General features: G+C 25.4%; 1 protein-coding gene across 4 annotated transcripts in view; it reads right to left on the bottom strand.

Annotated features, from left to right (window-relative positions):
* The window catches only part of LOC112598407 (ABC transporter G family member 23-like), a 28,167-nt gene extending 15,724 nt beyond the window's left edge, over nt 1–12,443 (bottom strand). Inside the window, exons 1-3 of one of the 4 annotated variants that reach the window (XM_025344845.1) lie at nt 12,150–12,443; nt 11,820–11,976; nt 4,138–4,334 (exon numbers count right to left, since the gene is read on the bottom strand). In XM_025344845.1, coding sequence (XP_025200630.1) covers nt 4,138–4,286 — 149 coding nt within the window. In that variant the 5' untranslated portion in view covers nt 4,287–4,334; nt 11,820–11,976; nt 12,150–12,443. Of the gene's footprint in view, nt 1–4,137; nt 4,335–4,429; nt 4,646–11,819 lie in introns of those variants that run through there. The other 3 variants (XM_025344844.1, XM_025344848.1, XM_025344847.1) reach the window with 3 other exon arrangements.
* Between the last annotated feature and the right edge of the window lie 3,161 nt (nt 12,444–15,604).

Below are 15,604 nucleotides of genomic sequence, written 5' to 3'. Positions count from 1 at the left end.
TTTTCAAGTAAACTTTAACTCTATACTTTTCATAAAATTTAAGGAATACCGTAATCATGTAATAATACTATATTTATTTTATATGTAGGTTTTCTGTACAGTTAGTTTTTGAGTAGGTAATTAAATTGTAAGAAACAAGGATAATTTTATTGTTATAAATATCACAGTTATATTTTTTAAACGTCAAAAAAAAATAACCAAATATTTGAATAATTGGTATTAAACTGTACTTATAGATTTCAAAAATCAGAATTCAATAATTATTTCAGTAAAGGGCGAAATGAATATTAAAAATAACGTGTTTGATAAAACGTTGTATTTTTAAATGCAATTTTATCATGTACTCCGATAAACTCGTTTAATAGTAGTGTAATGACATAGTCTAGATTACAAAACTTTATCTAAATAGCAATAATTTAAAGTATTTTTTTATCTATACATTTAAATAAAATGATTATCCAAGATCAATTATCTAGATAGGTACCTACTTAAGTGTCAAGATTTTAATTTGATATATCTGTTATTATTTTTATGAGAGAGGTATTCTAAATTATTGCCTACAGATTAATTATTCAATTTTATTTTCAAGTTATTTTAATTTTTTAATTTACATATTTTACGTGTGAAACACTGTAATTATTTTATAATAGATAATTGTAATAATATTATTGTTCATTCTCTGCAAACACCAAACATATATTTAATACACACATAATGATGAGTATAAATATTAAAACATATTATATTTATTTTAAAAATCGTGAAAAAGTCGATTTTACAAATATGTGTTTTAAATTGTAGTTTTTTTTTCTTTTAATTAGATAATTATTCTATTTCTGTATAAAACTATTAAGAAGGCGCGCACGTGTTTCCCGCCAAATGAACCATGCTCGACTACATTGACCAGCGCTGGCAATATTTCGTGTTCAAGAAATACACACACACCGACAACCAGACAGCTGATCAAAATATACGGACTTGAAATATTAATATATTTTATGTAAACATGAATAATCGCATAGGCATTTATTGTTATTAAATTTTGCGTTAACGTCGCCGACTTCATATGATAAGTTATCCTAGTTATTTCCTTTGATATATATATATATATATATATTATGTAAATAACTGAATAATGCATTAATAAATCGATACTAATTAATTAATTGCACATAATATAATTGCATTAATGGAATATTAGTGGTGGTTCTTTTTATCCATTTCAATCTGGAATTTTCGAGAATTCTTACAAAAAATATTGCTAATATAGCAAAATTCGATCTATCGAATCAATAGACTCCATTCGATCAATAGTAACTAGTTTTACTCGATCAACAATCATCGTGTACTCTATGTTTCTTTTTCCAAAACTGAAGATTTTAATTTTACATTTTATATTAAAACATTACGTTTAGCTTAAGTTATATTTATTTAGGAATATGCATCTAGTTTTGGCACTTCTGTTTCAATTTCATAGCGATTATATCAATAATTATAATCCTTACAAAACAAGTTTTTGAAATTATTTATATTAACATATAAGTTAAATAAAAAAAACTACTCCACTGTTACATAACTTAACATAATATCATGTCTATTATTTTTTTATGAGCAAGAAAATAGGTATGAATTATTAAAATAGTAAGATATATTTCCAAAATTTTAAATCAAAAATATTTTTATGTTCTATCGATTAATTAAGAATACCCACTTTATTCTGTGTACCTGCTCAGTGAAAAAATTATATTTCCAGTAAACCGTTTATTACTCTAACCTTAGTTATATTTGGTTATTATTGTAATAGTTTAGGCGTTTTAAAGAACAAGATTTAAATATATTATACGATTTATAGTCTAAAGAGAATTTTTAAATACTAAATAATATATTATTGCACTTCATTACCTTTTTTTTAGTTTTGAAATATTATGTTTTAAATAATATGTTATATTATTTTATGTTTAACTATGTCTTTCTAAATTTTTTGATGCATCATTATATTTTTTCTGTATTATTTCATTCTAATGTATTATTATAATAAGTCAATAAATAAATATATTTTGTTTTGATTAAAAAATACAAATGAGTTATTACATGTAAATTTTAAGTTAAAGTAAATATTTCATGTAAAATATTGTGTACCTACAATTCAAATAATTAATTTAAAAAAATACAAAATCATATACTTTTTAATAGTTTAAATTAATTCACATAAATCACAACATATTTATTTTTTTGTTTTATTATTATTACGATTATTACGAGACTTGTATTATATATTTGGATATCCGAACACACAAATATTAATCGAAAAAAGATCTATAATATATTATAAAAACAAAAAATATTATTATTCAAAATATATTTTCATTGAAGTTTTATAACAGAAAGTTCAATTTAAAATAAATATTGATCTTGACTAGTCTTATGGAGCTCCATCTTACCGATTGTCTACGATGTACATATCGTAATTGACAACAAAAAATATTTTCAAATGCAAGTTTAATCGAAATGTCAGTAGGAAAAAAAAACAAAGATTTAATCAGATTGTCTGTGGTGAAATGAAAATAATTGGAAAAGTGAAAGATATCCAAGGTGTTCTCTCGGCTCTACTAAACAATTGATGATATGCTGATCGGAAAAATTCTTAATAAAATAAGTACCTTCCTACTCGTTGTCGGTGTATAAAACTATACACCGTTAATTCGACCACATTCACTGGTATAATAATGATAGCAACCTAGGAAAGTTATTATACGCAACACAAGAAGCAGATAGTTGAGATTGTATAATACATTATAATAACATCATATAGGTACATCGATTTATGTTTACGACAATCTACAGTAAATAACAATATCATAGATTTATTTTATAGGTATTATAGGCATACTGCTGCAGTGGTCGTAAACTAGAGGTATATAAACCCTTCCAATGTGACCCGCAATCAAAATTTATTAAAGCTGATAGTTATTAATTATCCTTCTAATGTCTGATTCATTTTTATATTTTGTAATTTTAACTATTCTTAATTCCCATTAAAGTGTTTCTACTTTAATAATACCTATTCCATTTACAACACTTTAAATAGTATTTGCTCTATGTTAATTCAAACTTAAAAGGTATTTTGTTTTATTTTTTAAGTCAAAATTATCTGTAGTCATGCGAGAAAACAAACACGATAAAATAATTAAAAAATGTTTAAATTATTTATATTTGTTTATAGAAAATATATTTAAAGTTTATAATGTCATCATATCGTATTAAATTAGGAAAATAATATTACCCGACTACAAAGGAATAGGAGAAGAAAGCCCATTGAAATGGACATCTGGCGACTAAAATCGCATAAATTATAATCATAATAGGCGCAATAAGTAGAAAAAAACTGTATATTTAAATAGACATTAAGCGCCAAGAAGGATAAAAACTAAAAAAAATAAATTATCCAAATGTTAAGTATCAAGTTGATGCTAACATATTTTATTTATTAATTCGTCTAATATTATTTTATACCCGTAATGCTTAGTTTATACATTTATAATATTTTTTATAAACAAAAATATCTGTTTTTCTTTTTTTTTTCAATATTTTATACTTGTCATATTATCTTCATTGGATGAATAAAAATAAAGGTTTCAAAAATGATTTGTCCCGCGAACTTTAAACGTACATATAAATATAATATGGTCCTTGATAATAATATATATATATATATGAGCTTAATATTATATATTACTGCTGTTAACTAGAACGGAATATGCGTGAAAACGTGTCGTACTTATTTCATGCTGTTCTATTTTGGGATTTATTTGTTAAACAATATTAGTAGTACGTGCTTATTACAAAAAAAAAAAGAAGAAAATTGTGACACAATAATAAATTATAAACTGTTATTACTTGGTCTTTGTAGACTTAAAATATATGACGGACACTCTTAAATGTGTGAATCTTTTAAATTCGTTTTTATTTTTTATTTTTGTAGAAGACAGTTTGCGAAAGCAAATTTGAATATTTCAGATAAACGAATGCATCAGTTGTTAATATTATCATAGGTGTTGTGCGTCAGGTTAAAAATGACAACGATAACTCGTACACTATCTAGCGGCTTAATTTGGATTTAACGTCAAAAATACTTACATTTTACCCTTTGGCACGGTCATGTTCAAACTCCTGAACACAACGTTGTTCTTGTCGTATACCTTCACGGCGTCTCTAATTATGATGGCCATCTCTTCGTCCTGCGGCTGTGGTCGGGTCACCGACGGTCCCAACGCAATGTCCTCCATGACGATCGGATGGTTGTGTTTTTTTGATATTCTCGATTTCCGTGTGGCCTGCAATACACGATCGAAACGGTTATAACACGCGATTATAATAGTATCGCCGTTGTTGTAATGATTATTATTGTTCTATAAACTAATTGACGTACACTGTCGAGACTGACAATTTTTTCGCGACAAACGTCGTGCGAGCACTCGAACTCACACTTAATTATATATTATAATGTTATACATATCACATGTACACTGCAAAAACGCGAACTGAACTCCGGAGGGTGGTCAAAACCACGAATGACGACGACGACCACGACGATGACGATGAGTCTGAACGTGTTTGTCTGGTATATCCGCGGAGGAGAACTGGTCGAATACCTAACATGTATTTTAGAGGTCACCGAAAAAATTTAAATGCACATACTTGTAGAGGTAGGTTCTAGTACATACGTACACCGAGCGCCGCCGCTTCCTATATATTATATTATTTAATATATTATGAGAACTATACCTATAATATAATGTATTCGAACGGTGGCAGACACGCGTGATATGAGCTATATATCGCCTATTCCAAATGTTGATACTTTGTTTATAGTTGTATTATTTTTAATACGGTTGACCTCGTAAAACAAGCTGTCATTATGTTACACCATATTATGATTATTATTATTATTATTATTATTATTATTATTATTACAAGTACCTACATACGTATGTAGTATGTACTATCGTAAAATAAAACCCACATAATTAACCACACCGTTAATTGCAACGATGACGAGACCTCACAAAACGATTATTTAGGCATGGTATCGAAGAGTTAAATCATTTTTCAGACCAATCTATTATATCATAATGACATTATAGAATCGACGCAAACGATGACGCTGTGGCTTTAAGTTTACCATGCACGACTATGAAGGCATTGCGCGCTGTATTTGGTAAGTCGCCAAACAGCAAAATTTCGGTGTAAATGTATCCGTTGATGTACCGGTGATATTGAATTGAGTCCATGCTACTTTTTTGTGTTTGAATTGAGTCTAGCTTATTATCTCAACATCTTTGAATTGAGTCCGTATAGATAAAAAATCATAACTACCTATATAGCCGGTGACACACAATTGGTTAATACTTATTTAATTATTAAATTATTACGAGTGAAAAATGGAGTGTATGTTTAGATGTTCAGATATTCATCCATAAAATAATTATTTCTTCTCAAACAATTTTTAATATTTTGTTAAATTTCCAAAAATAATAATATAACAATATAAGTATGTACTTGAGATTTCTAAATTATTATTTTCAATACCTCTTCTGTAGTAAAATTTTAACTTTTTTTGAAATATTTATAGGTATGACAAATTTTCAATTTTTTCTTTTGTATTTTCATAGCTGACGATAAAAAACTATTCTCTAAGTAAAAAGTATCTTTAGTTCTTATTATTTTTAATATTTTTTAATTAATTGACCCTTTATACTTATTATTATTATAACTAAAAAAAGGGATTCAACTCAAATAACCTAATAATATTAGCCGGACTCAACTCTGATAACCCAAAAGAATTTGTGGAACTCAATTCAATGTTATCCAAATGTGCGTCGAATCCGTTTAATTTTCTAACAATATAGTATTAATTCAGGGATAGGCGATGAACGAGACGTGTTTATAAATTATGATAGTATTATATCATTGATGTGTACCATTTTTCAAATTAATCTGAAATGTAATTAAAAAAAAAATTTACGTACGAGTTCTTAACTATTGTGAGTATATAATATTACACTCGAAAATATCTATTGTCACAACTTTTCAGTTTGTCAAAAGCATAAAGAACACTTATCATTATTAAATAATTTATTTTAATAATTTAATTTAATTAGAAAATGTGTCATTTTTTCAACATCACTCGTTCTTTTTTTTTTTTTCTAAAAATAAATTATAAATTACAATAAATTGTTTTCTTAAATTATTATTTAAAACGATCTAAATAATTTATAATAATTAAAAAAACTTAAACAATGGCGTCAGGATATTACGTCACTGTAATTTGTAATAAAGAAAAACTTAATTGTTAGATACCAGTTTTTTTTAAATAAAAAATTAAAAGTTTTATTTTGAGTTTACATTTGTAGTTATGTAATAAATAATATATTTATAAATTTAAAATTGATTTAATTACAATATAAAACAACTTATATTATTATACCTACACATTAAAAATTTACTACAAGTAAATGTATGCAATATAAATTAAATTTATTACACCTTATGACTTCTATTTAATATTTACTTTTATACTAAATTAAACTTAAATAAAAAAAACAAAACAATAATAATAAATTATTGCAAGGAAATATGTTATTTTATTAGTTTAATAATATTTTTACTAAAGAAACGTAATAATCTTATTTTATACAGTCATTCATCTTTATCATCACCATTTAACACTATGTGAGTATAGTTTTATTCATTGCAATTACTAATTAATATTATAAACAAAATATTTATAAAAAGACTAAGTAACTACAATTATTACACTAATGATAATATCAATACTTAACATACATTTTATCAATACATACGCTCCTAATTTCGAAAAATTAACTCAAATTATTAGGTTTAAATTTTATTCCAATATTATCTAATAACAGTAATTATTAATTAAAATATTAACCAATTATAGTATTTATATGCAATTTATATATCACAGGAACATAAAATTATTTATTATAAAAAGTCAGACTGGTTAATTAAAGTAGGTCTTTTAGTCTGATATTAATTTATTTTAGTAAACAAATAACAATTTGATAAATCTGATTTGTTGTAAAAATTTAGCAAATAATAAGAAAATATTTATAGTCAGGTATTTTTTTTTATTTAATAATGATATCGTACACTTTATTTATAAATGAAAATACTACTACTGAGATTTGTAAATATTAATAGGTACACATTAAATTTGTGTTTACAATCCAAATAAATTAATATAAGTAAATTTCAGGATCGTGATAAAATATAAATAATAAAAGTGACGTGAATAAAAAAAAATTATCATCGATATTACTTAGAACTTTATTTATTTATTTTTTATTGAGAAATCAGCTTAAAGTATTATATTTATTCAGTTTTAAAATAATATAAGTTATACTAGTTATAGTAATATACACGAAGAGTGGTAGATAATAATGTTAACAAAATAATACAATGATAAAAGTATTAGGTATTATTATGGAATGAAAATTGTAGACGATGGAAAATTATTTAATTATATTATAGTAAAAGTATAATGAAGGATTAATGATGTACTTAAATTCTTCAAGAATTCGGGTATTATATTTTCTAGTTAATCTTATGGTGATGCATTAACTTTTATATTAGCATATGATTGCTTGTATGATTTCTAGAGAGCTAGCAATAGAAATATTTAATAGCCTTACTTCAAAGATAAAAATGGATCAACTATTGTATTTGACCGATTAATGTTACATTATATTAGTAGGGCTGATGGTATTTTCGATGTGCCAAAATTATTGAATCACTCAATTAATTAAATTATTACATATATCATAAAACTCAAACTAATAATAAAAAGAAATACAATTCATAAACTAAACAAATAAATATTAAAAATATTATGCCATAACTGTATTTTGATTGTGTTTTTCATGAATAGTAAATAATATTTGATAAATAGGTACTAAGTACCGGTACACCGTTTGATACCAGTATTAACATAAATACCGGTTATCATATTTAAATTTTCCCAGCCCAATGTACGAGTTGAGAGACAATTTTAAAAATATTAATAATAATAGAAAATATTTTTCAAGTACAATTTTTTTTTTTTTTTCAATGAGTATTATGGTTATAAATTATTGTATAATTCAATAATGTTCTATAATAATAAATAATTTAAAAGGTACCCAGTCTAGATAAATTCGAATTCAAAGAATTTTAATAAAGATTTAGTTTTTTTATGAATTTGTTTATTAAGTTAATTTTTTTTTTTTTTTTGTTAAATTTCTTATTTAATATTATCGAGTATTAGTTATTTTTCTATTGAATTCAAAATACTATATTAATTGTATACAATAAATTTATAATTTATTGCATACCGTATTCTACATATATTTAATATAACTCACAAGAATAAAGAATATAATGTAAAAATTAATATTTTTTTTTTTTAATTAATTCAAATTAGATATGAGTAACCGGACTTTTTATAATTATTCCATTTCTTTTATAATAAATATTTTTTATGGTATTTAGAATATCTTTAGTTTACCTTTTAGTTTTCACAAAGGAACATTTCTTCTGTTACTGTTTAAATAGTGATAATAATAACATTTAAATATTTACAATTTTAAAATTTTCTCAAGGTGAACTTGTTAATACGTAAAATGTAGCACTGTTTGCGGTACTTAATTTTATTTTTACAAAGGCAAGTACAATAAATAATCTATTTTATTTTATGTTCATAACTTATGTAATTCAGATGGCTGCAAACCATTTAACAATTTCTTCATTTATTAAGTACACACATGATATAATATGTATACTGTTAGATTAAAAATAATATAAAAAAACCTCGTTTTTATTATTTAATTTGTTTTATATGCAATTCAATTTTTGATTATCAGCGATCTATAATAATTAAATTGATACCTAAAATTAAAAATTAATACATTTAAAATGTGCGTTTTACTCGTACAGAATTATTGTAATACGATTGTAAACATATAGATAAAAATACTCAATCAACAATATCATATTGTTCGAGTTATATATTATACATAACTCATCATGTATCTGAGATCCGACTTAAACAATTTAATATAAATTTATTGCATAATACTATTATAAATTCTTTACATTTCAAATTAAAATTATTATTTTTTTTTGACATTCTTTTCCCAAGACTAAATATTTATATTATAAAATAATGGTACATAGTAATAAATATTTTATAGATCTAAAAATAAATTTATCTATTTTTACATACACATACAATTAATTATTATTAAGCTTAAGAAACCTACCAATTATATTAAAATTGATCGAAATTGACAAAATATAAAATAGTACATAAACCTACTCTTTAGACCATAACTATATTATTCAAGAATATAATTATGTATCGTTATTTATTACTGCCTAATTATAAAACCGAAAATCAATGTCTCTTTTTTTTTCATTATTTTCACTATACCTGGTTGTTAAATTAAATCAACCAACTGGAAATCATTTCTTATAATTATTTATTAGGATTAATTAATTACGTTATTAGTAAATAGTTATTAATAAAAGATAAACATGCTTTTTTGAATAAATATCAATTGTTTTTGTTTTCTAAATTAAAGTAAAATAAATATAAAGAAATCTCAGTTCTAAACATTTTCCATCAAAGTTATTATATTGATTAAAGATCATAGAAATAATAACCATTTGTTTTTAATAATTTCGCTTAGTGCATTGTCGTTTTATTTTACAAATAGACAAAAGTATTGATAAAATGACGTAATAAACGTATATTATTCTGCCTTGTCTTAAAATAATAGAAAAATAATACAATATTTTTTCAATGAATTGATCATACTCAGCGGTGGTCAACAAGACAAATAAAAACTTAGACAAGTAATACGTCAACACTTCGTAATAGCTGTTATTTGTATAATATTATTATGTGTAGTGTGTATACTCGTAGTCGCTGTAGTTAAATGATGAAACGTCGTATGCTGCATCGGACAGCACATGAAAGAGAATTTTTAATGTTCGGTTAGCTAACGTGACTGTTGCAAAATGCAGCGACCGAAATGGCGAAGATTTATGTGGTGACATTTTAAAGGGTTTTAAGGGTTACACAATGCTTTTTTAAAGAAAGAGTGGTATGGGAAAAAACCAACCAACCAACAAAAATTATTCACTTTTTTTTAACAAAAAAAAATCAGATAAACTGACACGATATTAAAAAAAATCTGAGCAACTAAGTATGTAGGTATACATATTTTATCCTCGGATTTTAGACAGTAGATTTGGGTGTCATAAGGTTTTACATGACATGCTAAGGTTAATATTTTCGTTCTATGCCCTCCATTTATTTATATTGTTTTTATTTTTATATTGAGCTTGACGCATCCTTTTTTCGTTTATAAAATTAAAATTATATGTGTGCAAAAAATATATACATTTTATAACTTAAATAAACATAACACAACACTTAATAAATTATTTAGAGATAGGTACTAATGACAATACAATAATTGCATCAATTACAACATTTTCTTAGTAATGGTCATGATACAAAAATTGAACAGAATTAAGTAAGTCTAACAATAATAAACAGTATTTAAATTATTGAAATATAATTACCATTTTCACAGTACAAAAAATACGTGAAATTTGTATAGATAGAACAATGATATAATGTATAATTAATTTCTCATTATAATAATAATACTCTTGAGATATTTTTTAATAGTATATTTCTATAATGGATAAAAACTTAACTAAACTGATGAAATGCAGTAAATGATATTCAGTCTTAAATTCTTATGTATTCTAAGTATTAATAGGTATTTAAAATATACTAAACTGATGAACAAGTTGAATATAAAAATACACTATTGTCTATTACTGGAGATAGGTAGTCACGAGGTCGAACGAGTGTGGAATTTTTGAATTAAAATACAAAAAAAAAAAAAAAAACGATTACGAATGGATTTCAGTTTAGTGTTTTACCACACAAATATTAAAGGCCTAGTTGAAAATTGTTGCTGCTTGAAGCTACATTCAATCAAATTATGTTATTGTTTAAACATAAAACATTTGAAATCGTGTAACATACATTTAATAAGTTAGATTATATACGTATGATTTACATGTATTGTAAAATTTTTTAATCATTTTTAAAATACGCGCATTTGAGTTAAAATTATATAATCTTTAAATATACTATTTAATTGAATATTTTTCATTTACTAATCAACAAACGAACAAAGCATATACTTATAACTGAAAAATTTAATTATTTTCAACAAAGATTACAATATAAAGAATGATACCTTGTGTTGTGACCATGAATATTTAATAGAGAAAAAAATAATTAAATCAAAATATATCTTCAAAAAAATCTTATCAGCACGCGGTTGGTATTTTTTTTTTTTTTAACCAAATTGATATAATTATACGCATCGTAATAACTCGGTGTTTACCTACAGACCAAAGTTACACGTAGTTTATATGGAACCTTTTCATAAAAAGTTTTTACCTAAATGCTTTAGCGCTCTTCGTGTAATTACTATTATTATCATCTTCAAACAAAACATTATGTACGTAACCATTTTCTGTCAAATAATAATTAACATACTTATGTATACGTGCCCTAGTATGCATGCTACTACGAATATTTAATATCATATTATATGATGTAAGAGGAAAGTAACAGTAGATATTTCCAACAAAATATTATCATTAAAACGCCCGTAGTGATAATAATAAGAACAGAAAACATGATGTGTCAAAGGTCAAATACCTACCTTTCACAGTGCGATGAATCAAAAACTGAAAGAACCACGGTTTCGAGTATTCGTCCTTGAAGAAGATGTTTTAACGGATTTTATTTTCCGTTATTGCCGTCTGAAGATATTGATGCGTAGGTATAAAATAAAAAACGATGTATCGATGCACGTAACACTATCAGTAATAATAAGATTTCGATGGTTATAATTTATCAGAGTCAACGTTCTATTAGAGAGCGATTAATGTAGCATAAGTGGACATCGCATTTCAAATTTATGTTCGTCCATCACTAGTAACGACGACGATTATAGGTCGTCAGATATTTTTAATATTATATTGGTACCTACTCAGCTAATGGTAGCAAACACCGTCGTCGTGCAGATGTGGTAAATCCTATTTAAAATCACTATTATCTCGTCGGTCGTACACTTTTTAATAATAATATCGTTATTATTGTTGTCGCCGTGGCCCCGGGACACTTGCAGGCGACGCGGTGATGACAACGATGGCATGTAACAGACCTTTGCCTATTTATGACACGTTCAAATATAATATGTTATGATATAGTATAAAATAAATACTCTGTACGCGTGCGATTTGCGATTGCGCGGCGTCTTATAAGAATGCGGACGATTCTGAAGATGGACTGAACCGTCAGCAGTGATCGCGGACGACGGATGCTGTGCAGCCAGGTCGATTGCACTCGGTTGGCTGCGGCGGGAGAGGGACCATGAGCTTGGCCGGTGACAGCCACTGGCGAAGGATTGTCGACGACCTTTACGTCCGCCGATCCGCTACAAAAAAAGAAATAAAAATATCAAAAGTAAATACAATACTACACGTTATGGCAACGAAACTGGTTTTTTTTTCTACCGGTTTCAGTACGTGTAATAATATCGCGATGTTGTGCACGTGTTGTAGCCATGGATACTAGCGCAGAGCAGCAAGTTCCTTGTTGTGATATTACACAATCGATTCAATATATAATGTTGCAATATGCATGTGTGTGTATGTGTGTAAATGTGTAATGATATTGAACCGAAAACAGAAAATACGTTTCCGCCGAACCCACGCCACCGTCAAACGTGACATATGAATAGTGGAATAAAACATATTATTGTATTCATCATAAAGCTGAACATAATTTCAAAGATCGTTTAAAATACCTCAACGCCAAAAAACGCGTTAGTATTACGTTCTTAATATTTTTATTCTGTGTAATACTCATATTTCATAAAATGTTAAGTTGATTTTTAACAATAAAATATATCACGATAAAATAATGACAGTTTATTTATCGCCATAACGGTGAGTGATTTACGCCAATATGTTACTAATAAGAAATAACATAAATAATATATAAATTCCTCTTATCCCTCCCCATGATTTTCATAAAAGTCAAGCACGCCGTCGATGCTTGGATTTCGCTAAACGATAATAATTCTCCCAACCGTTATTTTAATATTATGTACAGTGCACTGAAAAAAAATAACTCGCAGGCGCCTATACAAACGATTATTTATTTTATCCAATTGAGAGGTAGTATCGATCGTAAAGCTGTGTATATCTGTTGGATTTACGGCCTTCGAAGCGTTTTCTCCGCGGGAAATGATAAATTACCGCATTGGATCAACGACGAACATTTAAACTATTATTATACCTAGGCTTACGATTCGGAATAATTGATCCGACCGATTTCTATCCATTGCCGATTTTCAGACAAAGCCGGTATATAAACGAAGACCCGATAAGCCATTCAACATTTATAATAATACAATGTGGTTAGATTTGAGTAATCGTACTATTCATTTACACATCTGAAACATTTATCATTTTCTCACCTTATGAATAGATTAGATTTACCTAGAGCAGGTTATACCCATTCAAAATACACTTTCTTAATTTTCAAAACGAATACATATACTCGTGTCTACGAGTTGTCAAGACTTATTAGTTATTCGTAAATTACTATTAAAGTATAATAATTTAGTAATTTGTTAGTTTGTTTTTATTTTCAAATTGTGAACCGCTAGTTTCAAATAATTTTCGTTCAAAACGTATATTAAATATGTTGAATAGAAAATCATTATTGAATTGGTACATAGTTTACTGAAAAATATTTTGAAACTTTTACTTATGTTTTTATATATTTTTATATGCTCAATGGTATTTTCAAAACATTTAAATTATTATTAATATAATTTTAAACTATTGCCTATATGTTATACTACGAATCTAGTATAATCATAAATCATTAATCACACCGTTCTACCGTGAGGCGATTTTGACTCATAAATTAATAGCAATAATAAACAATATACGTAAACATTTATACTATCATAATAATTAAATATAATAAATGCAATATGTAATTCAAACGAATTCCACCTACATAACAATCCTTATTAGTTATTAGTAATAGCTGAATAAATTACTACTAAAGAAATATAAATATATAATAAAATATACTTTGTAATAGGTCTGATAAATCGTCTTTGCTAAGAATCATTTGTTTTATACAATGGTCATCATTAAATTAAAATTTAACACATACATTACAATGATTAACTCAATTAAATCAATTATAAGGTACGCTTAACACTTACTAATAGTTGTAATAGTGGTTACATACTTTTCACCTCTTTTTGTTAATTTGTTGTGTTGAAATTATAATTGTTATATTTATATGACCATTTGGACATAAATAATAAATTATAAGTAATGTTCTATTTATTTTAATAATTAAAATCGCACTTTTCAATGAATACTTCTGACAGATATATCATAATTAAAGGTTTAATACATAATATAATGATTTTGGATTCTCTATACTATAATATATAATATATAAATCTTTACAGTGTTATTTTATAACCTACTCTTTTTATTAGCTATTAATAAATTATAATTTCCCGTTGAAATCATTATAGTAAATAAATATCATAATAATGGTCAATTTTAAAACGACAGTTTTCATATTATAAATTATAATCAAGGTTATAGAAAAATTAGTTTTATAATTGCATGTGTATTTATTTTAAACTACAAATATTGAAGTGATAACACTAAAAAATTATAGTTATGAATATTTTTTGTTAAATATAAATACTGCAAAATAATTATTCGTACACAATTACTAACAATAGTTACCCTTTTTTAAATAGCTTAGACACATTTCCAGCTACAATAATTAAAATCGATAATAATAGTTGATAATTCAGGGTATATATTATTTAATCGTATAAGTTCCTACACTTAAGTATTAGTATAAAAAAAAAAAAAAAATGAAAATATTCACAGATACATTGAGTGCAGAACATTAGATAAATCACATATAAATAACTTTTCAACATTTTCATTATTAAAAGTTAACTCGTATAACATTCTCTTTACCCTTATTTCTCTAAGACTTAATATTATTCACCCAATCATATTTTAGTATGATCATTCAGTTCTAATCTACAACTCTATGACAGTTACACTAGTTTTATAACTTTTGTTGGAACTTAATTTTCTAAAATATGATGACAAAATGTGTAAGAATATGATGTGCGCAAATGAGTTTTTTGCTGCCGATAAAATAACGAACAATTAAAAAATAACAACTTAAAAAAAAAAAAAGCAATTTGTTTTAAATTTAATTAATCTTAATAATATATAATATTTTCGTTATGTTGTGTAATATATACACTACTAGCATAGTGTATAATACATTTTAATAATTAACACGTACTTTGTTTTATAACTGTTAGGCTGTTATAGTCTGTAAAAAAAACATGTACTTTAATGTATACCATAATTT

This window comes from Melanaphis sacchari, unplaced genomic scaffold (assembly GCF_002803265.2).
Source record: "Melanaphis sacchari strain LSU unplaced genomic scaffold, SCAv2.0 Contig48_pilon_pilon, whole genome shotgun sequence".
NCBI lineage: Eukaryota > Metazoa > Arthropoda > Insecta > Hemiptera > Aphididae > Melanaphis > Melanaphis sacchari.
This window is presented reverse-complemented; position numbering and strand designations above follow the sequence as displayed.